General features: G+C 44.5%; 1 protein-coding gene across 1 annotated transcript in view; it reads right to left on the reverse strand.

The window, feature by feature from the left end:
- The window catches only part of CDC23 (cell division cycle 23), a 57,051-nt gene that overhangs the window by 23,379 nt on the left and 21,267 nt on the right, over positions 1-12,405 (reverse strand). The window contains exon 2 of the mRNA XM_085618379.1: positions 8,973-9,045. Coding sequence (XP_085474505.1) covers positions 8,973-9,045 — 73 coding nt within the window. The remainder of the gene's footprint in view (positions 1-8,972; positions 9,046-12,405) is intronic.

Here is a 12,405-nt window from a genome sequence, read left to right on the forward strand (position 1 = left end):
AACAATAAATAAATAAAAGATCTCCAAGAGGAGCCCTGCAGAATCAAGTGGCTGCCAGCACGGGGAAAAGTGTGAGGAAGTGCAGTTGAAGTCTACAGACGCTTTAAATATGACAGGAATGTACCGACATTTTGAATGTGTAGCAAACTAACCTAAATAGATGATTTTGGGGTGGGTGGGGGAGAACGGGCAAGAATCCACGTCATCAACAGTAGAGTATGGGGAGGATCACTCATGGCAGACTCGAAAGGACAGTCAGATCACCAAATTCTAAACTTCTTGTTAAGGTACGAGTGCTAAAAACAAGTAGTAATTATTTTTAAGGATAATTGTTTTTAAAAAAACACGTTATTCCTTATTGTAGGATACTGGGTTTTTGTTACAGTAATCCCCTAACTTGTTGTCTGGTTATTGATGCAACTTTGACTGAGTTGTAGGGGGTTCCTGCTAATCTGATCCCTAGTGCCAGTGTTCTTTCTTCAAAGCAAGACAACTGGTCACTTGATCCCCAAGTGACCAGGACTCTAGCACCCCTGTAAGTCCCTAGTAAGTGGTACCTCTGGTACAGAGGGCATAGGTACTGAAGAGGGTCCCTAAGAGCTTCAGCTTTCGTGTGCCACTCTAAGGGACCCAGAACCAAACACATACAGACCGCCAAATTCAGGCTGCGTGACAAGGTGCACTGAGTGCTCTAAAAACGTGAAAACACAACATAGCACACGCTTGGGTGCCATGTCCCCTAACACTGGAAGTAATATTTGTAAGTCACCCCAACAGCAGGCCTTACAGCCCTAAGGCAGGGTGCATTATATTACATGTGGAGACGTATCTGCATGAGCAGATATGCCCCTGTGCTGGACAGTTCAATTACTGATAGTACAAGTGAACAGGGGAGCCATCTTAAGGTATGTACTGGGCACTGGTCAAAATGGGTTTCCCTGCTACATAACGGCTTCACTAAAAACCTATGGTATTTAGTATCAAACAACTCTTATTAACAAACCCAGACTGATTCCAGTGATGGATTTTTTTTTTTTTTAAACATAACTTTTTTTATTGAGGACAAGAGTAGACATCATACAATCATGTACATACAGAGCTGTATACTGGCAAAAGGCGAACGACAAATCTGAGATCACATGCATGTTCATACACATTTGCATTAAACTCTTAAGGCAGGTTATCTGGCTCAATGTCCTCCCCTATAATCATTCCATTTTCCCAAGATATACGTCCATTTAGTGGGACACCCCCTGGATTCATATATAGTCCTTTCTGACACCATGCACCAGTCCATGTCTTACCCCCACTCATCCAATGTAGGTGGCTCCTGCGCCCTCCATTTTCTTGCTATGTTTCTTTTAGCAATCATCATTGTGTGTCACCCCTATTCTCTCTTTAGTACTCAGATATGTTAGGCCCCAGATATTCAGGAGACTTAATTTGATGGTACAGTCAGTTTTATAGCCCATTATTCGTTCCATACATTTCGTTACCGCAGACCAGTATCTCTGGATGACCGCACATTCCCAGAGCGCATGTATAAAAGTGCCCTCTTGTCCACATCTCCCAAGGCATTCTTCCTCAGTGCCATACCCCATCCTTACCATCGTCGGTCCCGCTAGGTATATTCTGTGGAGCATCTTCAATTGTACGAGTCTGAGCCTAGCTGAGATGGCACTCCTCATCCTCCAACCCAGCAACGATGTATTCCCATTTTGTTCGAAGTAGGGGGTCAGCCATATTATTAATTAATTTTGTATATATGAGCGATATAGTTTTTTCTGGGAGATTCCCCTCTAAGACCCTATCTTCTAGCGGGGAGGATTCTGGTGATGTCTCTCCCTTTTTAGCACCGCTAGTAAAGCGTGCCGGATCTGCAGGTACCCGAAATACTTGGTATGAGCCAAATCATACTCCAGTTGCAGTTGGACGAAGGGAATCACCCCACCCCCTTTCCATAGATCTCCCACCTTAGAGATACCTATCAAGTTCCAACAGTCAAATCCACAGGTGTGTCTTAGATTGCCAAGTAGGTCGGTGTCCCAAAGTGGGGTGGCCAGTGTGATCTTATCCTCCTGACCCAAGCTCCTCGTGGCTGCCCGCCACACTTGGACCGCGTGTCCCGTGGGTCCCGGCAGTTTCAGCTTGGCTGGGTTAGTGTATAGTGCCCCTAAAAAACCTCCCCCCCGGGAGGAGCCATCTATCCATGAAAAATCCAGGATCTTCCTGTGATATATATGTACACTGGTTTATCGCGTGAGTTGTGTCGCCCAATAATAATTCTTGATATCCAGGAGGGCAATTCCTCCATCGTACCACCCTCAGTGATGGATTTATTAATACAAGCACCCAGAGGGCACCTTAGAGGTGCCCCCTGAAAACCTACCAACTTGTTTGGACCAGCCTGCCACCACAGACGGGTGTTTGATCCACAGGGGTGAGCGCCCATGCTCTCAGGAGGTCAGGAACAAAGCCTTCTCCGGCAGTAGGTGTATTACATCCCCTCCATCAGGATGACCCATAAATTAGCATTCCAAGGCAGGGAGCTTCAAAGAGCCCACCGTCTTTGGTATGCAAATCTGGCTTCCCTCAGAGGGGAGGGGATTCCAACTCCCCTGACCAGGGCCCATTTAGCACCTAGACAGGCAGGACAATTAGTAGTCAGAGAGGTGTGTTTTTCCACAGGCTAGTTCAACCCCTAAGGTGGGCTGCCTGATGTGGACATGAAAATTAGACGTCTGCCATCTTGGCGATGGCAGAATTAGCAACTCTAGGACAGGGTTAAACCCACTTACCCCCAGGAAGTGGTCATATAGAAGGCGTAGTGACCCTAGGGGTTAAGCAGCCCATTGGCTACTAACCCTCATGCCCCTAAATTGAGTATTTAGGGGACCCCCTGATACCAAGACTTCAGATTTCGATGGACACAAAAGAAGGAGTGGATTAGGAAGACTGCTGACCCAAGAACCGAGGAGCAAGACTAGCTTGGTGCCAACCCTGCCAACCTGCTGCACCCAACCCAAGTGGAGCAACCGACTTGTCCTGCAGATGTGCAGACTCCAAGAAACCTGGAGGGCTGCCAGTGCTTCGCCAATTGCTAAAGAAACGCCCTTGGAGTAGAGGAGCTACTCCCTTGCAGCCGCAGCCAACAAAGAAGCAATGTCCAGTACACCGATCTGCCGCTCACTGGGACTACAGATGCAGCAGTCGCCCCGGAAGAGGTAGCCATGCTCCCACAGGTCAGATCCGACCGGAGCCGCACAATGCTAATACCTGGGGTACTAGACCCCTTGCAGAAGCCAAGGCTTGTTTTGACCAGACTGGACACAAACGCCGAGGAAAACCGACCTTCACGGCGGGGGGACTTCAGGGACAATGAGACTCACAACGAGAGTGGCCCAGCTGTCCTGTTTGCCCACTTCTGCAGAAATCAAAGAAAGAGCGAGTCCAGGACAGCCGACACCTCAAAGCACCCCTGCACACGCGCTCCAGAGCCTAAGTCAAAGGAAGGTGACGGTGTCCACAGGGTCCTGAGACCCACAAGAGCTGAGCCCATCCTTAGGTCTGGACAAACTGGACTTTCAGTCACTGTCTGCAGTCCTCTCCAATTGCGAGTGACTCCAGTATGGAATCAGACGCCAATAGACACCACTGCACCAGAGCCCCACAGCCCAAGGAGAAGTGGACCAACAGGGTCCCTCCATGCCCAAGCATCTCTGTGGGTTCCCCCGCACTGGCCCCCTCCCCCAAGTCCCAGTTTGCAGCCTCTATCCGATCGGACCGTTCTCCTATTGAAGTGAATTGGACACCTGATGACTTAACACACCTGCACCCAGACTCCCCAGAGCCTCTCGAGGTGACCTGTTGGTGTAGCCTTGGACCTTGCCTCATACGAACCTTAAGTCGAGGAAGGACAGTCCCATAAGTTGATGTTAGGGGCCCGAATGCAGGACATGTTTCCTACCACAGGATAAAATTCCCGTACCCCAAAAATTGCACTGTGTCAACTTTGGAAAATTGTAAAAATTCATCATTTGAAAAGTACTTACTTGATTCCAATGATATTGGTATCTAAATTCATATAAAAGTATGTGTTCTTTTTAGGAATTGGTGTCGTATTTCTTGGAGTGTGTCTCTCACTTACTGCCTTTGTGTGTGCAATAGATGCTTAGCACTACCCCCTGATATGCCCAAATGCTCGCCCACACTTCCACAAAAAAGAGCATTTGGAGTGTCATTTGTGCATCTGCAATTCCTTTGATGTTTGCCTGGACTCTTTACACAGTGCACCTCTTTTGATCCACTATTTAAAGAGGCTGCTTCCTACTCTTTTTTTAGGTCTCGCCGAGCCAGCGCATGCGCTGCTCTGTGAGAAATTTAGTGTGTGGGTTTTCAAAGTGCTGCCACAGGCTTTTGGTGGCCTAGTGCTTGCGTTCACGCGAGCGTGCACGCGCGCAACAGCCATGTCGGTTTCTGTCAAGGCTCATTAAGCCTTGCGTGCCTCAATGAGCTTTCACTTTCGTGCTTGTATTTACTTTTTGCGCATGCAGGCACACACAACTCCCGGTCGCGGTTGAACTTTTTGCTCGCGAGCACTTTTTTTTCTTCTTTTCGCATGCTTGTTTTTATTTCCTTCTTGCGCGAGCGCGCGCGCACACAACTCCCGGTCGTGATCACTTGGTAAACATCAAATCTCACAATGTCGGCATTTATTGTGCGTGGTAAATACCCATTACTCCACTACACTCATAATCAGTGCTTGAAAAGGTCCAGTGCAGTTCCCAATAAAGGAACAGAAAAAAATCGGCATGTCATGTCCGCAGGCTAACATTTCTAACAGTTATAATAACAGCAGATTGTTCGATGTCCCTGCTGCGTTCTATTGAGGAATGCCACAGTCACAACTTCCTTTGCATGTCACGGGCGTCCATTGACAGCCTAGTTACATAAATGGACTGCATTGTGGTATCGGTTTGAACTTCAAAGCGTCCCAGCACGTTTACGCATGTCTCTCCTTGCAGAAACCGCCCTTCAATCTGCACACAAGAGACTCACTTGCAAGTCGTGTTCGGAGAAATGACAGGAACTGAGGAGGGTAATAAGAAACAACTTGTCATCTTCTTGCTACCAGACTAGTGAGTGGCAGAATATAGAAATTACTGTGTCACACACTACCACACTGTTTGGACAAGAGCAGCTTTAGATGCTATTCTTGTATTCCATACATTTGCATCAAGACGTTACACGTTGTTGTCTTACCCTCAAAACACGTATCTATGTTCAATGCTAAAAATCCTTGGGGCCTTTGGTGCGTTTGTAACTGGGTGCATCCTGTAACATTTTGTGCTTTTTCGCTATACATTTACAGGTTATGGGTTTAAAGGGAGGGGGGGGGGGGGATGAGGGGGTTAGATCTAGCATTCCATGCTCAGCCCATTTGATGACACTGTCCGAGCTGTCCAAATCCTTATGTCCTGCTTGTTTCTCATTACAGTGCTTATATTTTGTATCCCTTCACCACACTTTACTGACTTGTACTACTGTATATAGGCTGCTACTGAACATACATTACTGGAGGAAAAGTAGAATTACCATATAGGCTACTTTTGCTGTCCACACTTTTAACCATGCAGTACCTTGTGGTGCAGTGTACATATTAGTGCTGCTTCCTTAAATGTTACTGTACAAACACCCCGCACTCAATACACACGTTGTAGTGGACAGAATTATGTTGCTGTGTACACAGATGTTAAAGTATATTTGGCTGTACTGTTTGTAAAGTTTTGAAATACATATTTGATAGCGTTGTGTAGACACCTGTGCTTCTGTTGATACTGTGTAATACTACATCCAGACATGTTTCTGTACACAAACTTACTACGTCCAGACATGTTTCTGTACACACACTTACTTTTGAACAAACAGTTGTGTTTACATGCACACTATTGTCTTAGTGTGTATTTTGTAAGGCTGTTGCCCACATGGCTGTTAATGAGTACATGGCTGTATAGATGCATACACAACTGTGCAGTGTTTGACAGTATATGTGTCCCTTGTTGTGCGGTATTTAAGGTACCTGGCTGGGTATAAGTGTCTGTAACTGTGTTGCAGGGGATGATAATGGGATTTCATAGTTCAAAGATAAAGGTTGGCATAATAAAACCGATTCCAATTCACTGCACCCAACTACACTACTTTGCCCAGCCAGTCTAACCCTCTTATTCTGGTTTCCGAATTAAATCTGAAATCAAAAAAATTATTGTACTGAGTTGTCTGTACTTAATGTTTTTTTTTTTTTTTTTTAAAAGAGGCCTACTTGCTACAAAAAAAATAAAGGATGATATACTGTTCCTTACGGAAATACAGAATTTATGCCAGATTTACCTCTCAAATTATTTTCCATTCATCTATTTTGTAATTTCTTGGCAAGAATTGTTGTACTTGGCCTATCAGTTTGCGGTCAAAATTTGTATGACAACTGGATGTCAAACCAACTAAATTGAGATACGTAAACTTCCTTCTATTAGGAACAGAAAAAAAACCCAGATGAAATTGATTAAAGCAATGGAGGCTCAAAGTAAAAAGCCGAATTCTCTTTACTTTGCTAGACAAGCACATGCAAATACAACTGTGCAAACGTTCGTGATGAAACGGATTTACAAACTGCACTTCCTTCCCCCTTCAATGTCACAGTTTCAGGGTTTAAAGGCAGTTCACAAAATAGGCCACACCTAAGAACTAAAGTAACTATATTACAATTGTTTTTAATGAGTTAGAGTGAAGGTATATTTGTATAAAAAAAGACCAACAGTTAAATCGTTAACTGTAAGCAACAAGCATTGGCATAGCCAATAGGTCTCGCTTTTGGGACATTATAAGTATTTAGTTATGCAGCACAATATCCTTGGTGCAACAACATCAACTGTTGCATGGCTACACACTTATAAGGTCCCAAAGGCGAGATCTATTGGCTATGCCAATGCTTGTTTATTATTGTATTTATTACATTTTGTTGGAAGCAAAAAGACTAATAAAAAAAAAATAAAAAAAAAGTCAACACCCCAAAACAGAATCATAATGATTACATCCACAGTGTACAGTAGTGACAATCAGATCATGTTATACATTCCAAGCCGTCAATCTAAAGATGGTGCATATTGCAAACATATCCTATAATACAACACAGACATTACAAATACGATCACCGGCCTCTATACATATCTCGTCCTCAGCAGGCTTCACAAGGCTAACAAGCAATGGGTATGTACAGGGTTAAAACGTGCGAGCATTCTCAAGGAAGTGCCAAAGCATATATTCCTAACTAAATATGTAGTGTTGAACTGGATCTCTTCACCCTGGCGTTTCTGACTTGCTACCAGCTAGATAACTCGGATATAAACTCCAGAAACTTTTGGGGCGGCTCTGAGGGGGAAGTAGCTCGCTGTATAGTTCAGATCGCGTGTTGCAAAAGATCATGTCTTTAGACCATTCTGCTGTAGTGGACGCCAGGCCCCTGGCACATCTCATTGCTGTTCTGCACTTCGCTACCATTAGGCCCATGTCCACCATGTGCCGCACATTATTCCGCAGTTGCCTAGAATACCCCAGGAGAGCGAGCAGCGGGTCCAGGGTCAGAGGGAATCCTATAATGCTGCTAAGTTTTAAAAATATTAACCTCCAGAAGCTTGCACTGTCTGGGCATGTCCAGGCAAGATGCATGAACCCCGCCCGCTTCCTACACTTATTGCACAGCTTGAGCGTTATTCTAGGGAAATTCGGATCTCTTTATTTTACTTGCTACCAGCGTCAGAGACTAGGAAAGCACTATTTTTCGATCCTGGCTCCTACCTAATAGGACTTACTGCCCTGTTGTTGGATATCTGTACAGGACCTTCTACTTCTCAAAGCTCTGAAAACATGACTTTACTCTCAGTCCTTGACTTAACTCTTTAGCTTGTAGAAGTGTGTTCTACCCTTCTCAGCACCATACCAGGAAACCTGCTTAAGTGTAAGTGTGTAGAAGATTTAACACAAGATAATTTTCACTGTTATGAAATGTGTAAAAAGGTGTAGAGAGACTGGTACAAGGATGATATCCAGAATGTAAATCCTGGACGCAGTAGGCTCCAATAAGAGCTCTAGTAAGAGCCAAAAGTCTTTACACAGAGACAGGTAATGGGAGGTGAAGAAAGAAATGCCATTTGGAGCTTTGGAATATGGACATACAGAGGCACAGTCACCAACAAAGTAACAGACATAGGTGGTGGTTGAGGGGGCAGGGGCAGAGGGACGGATGGATGTGGAGGGCCACATAGCTCCTTGAGAACCACTGGTAGGCCCACTGTAATTTTCTCATTCTACAATGTACACTCTACATCAAATACCCGTGTCCTCATTGTTTGTTTCACTGCTATTAATGTTAGTTGTTTACATCAAAACTAAAATATTTTTTAAATCCTTTACAAAATAAAATAACTTTACAGGGGACAAGGTTGATACCACTTTTAACATCCTCTCAAGAAGGCCAAAAAGGCACAAAAAAAGTCAGAGTTGGGAAAAGGGCCTGTGTCATCAGGAGCACTTTCACCAGTGGACAATTGCACTGAGAAAGGCGAGACCCGTAGCCCAATACTTGGAATGGGAGAAAGTGAAATCCCAATCCACAAAGGAAAACTGCTGCAATCAGAAAAAACAACAAAGGACTGATTGACTGTGCTTTTTAAGGGACTTGGCCAGCTGCCAAATGAGAAGGAAGCGAAATGAAATAGGTTTAGAAGGCAACAGGAAATGAAGGTGTGAGAATAGATGAAAGTAAGGTTTCACACATCTGAAAAACAAAAGTAATTGAAAGATCCCTCAAGTATTCATTCACTTTTGCTCCACAGTACATGTCCTCTTTCCTCAACCTCTAAAATTCTTACTGGTTTCTGATATTCCACAAACTTGGACCCATTTCATTTCTTCTTTACCTCTGTGAACTCAGGAGTAGGGGGTAACTCAGCTTCAGGAAGCGGTTCCAGAGCAAATGCCAATTCAGCTGCCCTAAAAAACATAACAGGAGGAAAATTCATTAAGTCCAAAGACTTCATGAAGTGAAGCCAGGTCTCATTCATGCTGTACAAGACACACACGAACTAAAAGTAATATCATAAAATCGTAGCTAATCCTGCCCAGTCCTCGTTTGATCCAGCATTACAGCCATCACCTCGTTCTTGCGTAGCAACTTTGGGTTTTAGTACCAGACTGTATACATCGAACATCCCACTCAGGCCCAGTACACTGAACTCTGCACATACTCAGCCTTCTTGGTTTCCAACAGTCAAGTTAATTTTACTCACAACACAGCTCGGGCATGTAATAACGAAGCGGAGGTGAAGGTGAGGGTTTAGGAAGCTTTATTCCATTACAGCCCCCTACATGAAGGTATCGTTCAGGAAACAGGCGGCATGAGAATGTTGGAACCGTTAAGGGTGACAGTGTCAGGGGAAGTTGGGAGGTGGAACGTTGGTGACCAATAGGGAGGCAGGGACAACAAGTGGGTTCTCTCGCGCAGGAGACAATGGTGCACATGTTGTCACGCACCAGGGTCGTCTTCTCTTGAGTGTTGGACAACGATATAGTTACTCACAAACAAAATGAAATCGTCTGGGTTGTTAATGGTTCTACCACACCTTCCCCTGAGACCAAGATTGTCGGACACAACCTCAGAATCAGAGTGTGGATCGCTAATGGTTCGACCAAACCTTTCCCTGAGATCACGATTGTCGGACATGGCTTCGGTATCAGAATGTGCATCTCCTTCATCGCTCTAATAGGGCATGGGAGCGTGAAGACTAACTTCATCATTCTGGTCCGGTGTGTGACAATCAGTGGATTCAGCGGTGGGTGGAGGACTACCTTGGACATCTACATTTCTTGAATACATTCTGTTATTAAAAGGCATAGAACTGTGACCACTTTCAGGGTCATCGTAATCAACCCACAAATCCTTATTGGCACTACTGGGTTGTACAGTTTGCTGATGCAAAGGGGGGCGGTGAATCTACTATCTCCCTTCTTGACTTTCCTTTCAAGACTAACTTTGACCAAATCACCAATTCTGAAGGAATGTTCTTTGACACTATGTCTGGTGTCGTACCAGTCTTTATAGCACTTTTGTGCTTTCTCAATGTTTTCTCTGATGGTTTCTGGTGACCACTCAATCTGTTTGGATGAGGACATCCAACCTAAGTCTCTGCTCAGGGGTTGTCTGCTTCTCATGAGGACAAAAGGTGATTCGTTGGTACTGGCACATGGCGAGATTCTATAAGCCCAAATGAGTTTGAATATTTCCTCTTCCCAGTGGAGGTTGGCATTCCTGGACAATTGTATCCTTTAATGACTCAATTGAAACGTTCAACGAGGCCATTACCTTGAGGATAGTAAAGAGAGGTGGTGAGGCGAGTGATACAGTTTCTCTCCAAGAATGATTTGAATGCATCTGACAGGAATTGGGGGCCATTATCAGTCAGTAAGTATTTGGGTAATCCTTAACACAAGAATAGTGTGTCTAAAAATGAAATGACCGAAGAACTGTCTGCACTGTGAACAATCTTTATCACAGGCCATTTGGAGAAATGGTCCACAACCACTAGAATGTACTTGATCACGCCATCATGGCCTTCAATGGGTCCAGTTATATCTAAACCTAACATTTCCCACGGCATTTCTGGAGGGTTCAGGGGAGTAAGAGGAACTCTGGAGGTTCTAAGGCTTTTGTCTGAGTCACTGCAATTCATGCAGTCTCTAATCATAACTTCAACTTGCTTGTCGATTCCTGGCCACCAATAGCTGTTTGTGACTCTTTGCTTCGTTTTAGAAACACCTAGATGACCAATGTGGCATACACTGAGGATCTTGCTTCTGAGTGTGTTGGGTGGAACTGCTTTACCTATTCTGTATAGTACTCCACTTTCCAGACTCAGTTCGTTCCTTATTTCCCAAAAAGTTTTGACGTCATCATCCAGGCGTTTTTTCTCAGGCCAGGAGCTGTTGGTGTATTTGCATACCTTTTGTAGGGTGGAATCTTTCAGCATGTGCTCTGTCCACTCAGTAGCTGTGATCCCGTCCAGGTCTGCATTGAACAGTAATGCTACTTTCTCGGCTTCTTCCTGATCATTCAAGACTTCCTCATGGGGTAGGGGTAATCTGCTTAAGGAATCGGGCACTTTATTCTTGACTCCAGGCCAGTACTCGACCGTATAATTGTAGTCCAGTAATTTGACTGACATCTTGCTGAGCCTAGGGTAAGCATTCTGCAGGCCCGATGGCGAGAGGATTTTGATGAGCGGTTTGTGGTCAGTGCGTAGATGTATGTTGTAACCCCAGACACACACTGAAGTAGTTTAGAGCCCACGAACAATCAAGCATCTCACGTTCGATCACCGAGTACCTTTCCTCGGCAGAAGTCAGGGATCTTGATGCGAAAGCTACCACCCACTCGTTGTCAGAGTCTACCTGTGAAAGCACAGCACCGAGCCCTTTGTTGCTGGCATCGGTGGTGATATAGGTCTGGGCTCTGGGGTCAAAACCTTTAAGAAAAGGTGCATTGCCTATTTCTTTTTTGAGGACATCAAAGGCATTCTGACAATCCTGGGATCCCAAGAATGTGATCTTACTTTTTAGTAATTGTCTCATGTTGCACGTTTTTTCAGAGAAGTTGCGAATGAATTTCGAGTAATATTCGGTAAGACGGAAAAAAGCTCTTACATCATCTTTGTTGGCGGGACAAGGAGCTTTAAGGATGGCATCGACTAATCCCTGCTTGGGTTTTATGCGTTCATGACTGATGGTGTGACTTAGGTAATTAACTTTACATTGAGAAAAATTGCATTTGTCCAAATCAACTGTCAACCCATTCCTTTTATGATTTTCAAGTACCTGCATTAAGCGTGCATCATGTTCCATTTGACTGCAGCCCATGACCAGGACATCGTCCTGGAAGAACCTCACACCGGTAACTCCCTCAAAGATGGAAGCCATGATTCTTTGGTAAAGCGCAGCGGCCGAGGCCAGTCCAAACAGTTCCCTGGTGAAACGATAACAGCCAAAAGGTGTAATGAAAGTAGTGTACTTTCTACTTTCTACATGCAATGGTACCTGATGGTACGCAGACTTTAAGTCTATGATAGAAAAAACATTCATATCTTTTGTGGCATTGAACATTTCACTTATGCGCGGCAAGGGGTACTGATCAACAATTATGTTCTTATTTAAGTCTCTAAGATCAATGCAGAGTCTAATTTTTCCATTGGGCCGTTTAACAACTATCAAAGGTGAAACCCACTCTGCGGATTCGACCCTTTCTATTACACCATTGGTGACCAGTCTGTTCAGTTCCATTTGGACATCATCTCTGATGGA

The sequence above is a fragment of the Triturus cristatus genome, chromosome 7, assembly GCF_964204655.1.
Source record: "Triturus cristatus chromosome 7, aTriCri1.1, whole genome shotgun sequence".
Taxonomy (NCBI): Eukaryota; Metazoa; Chordata; class Amphibia; order Caudata; family Salamandridae; genus Triturus; species Triturus cristatus.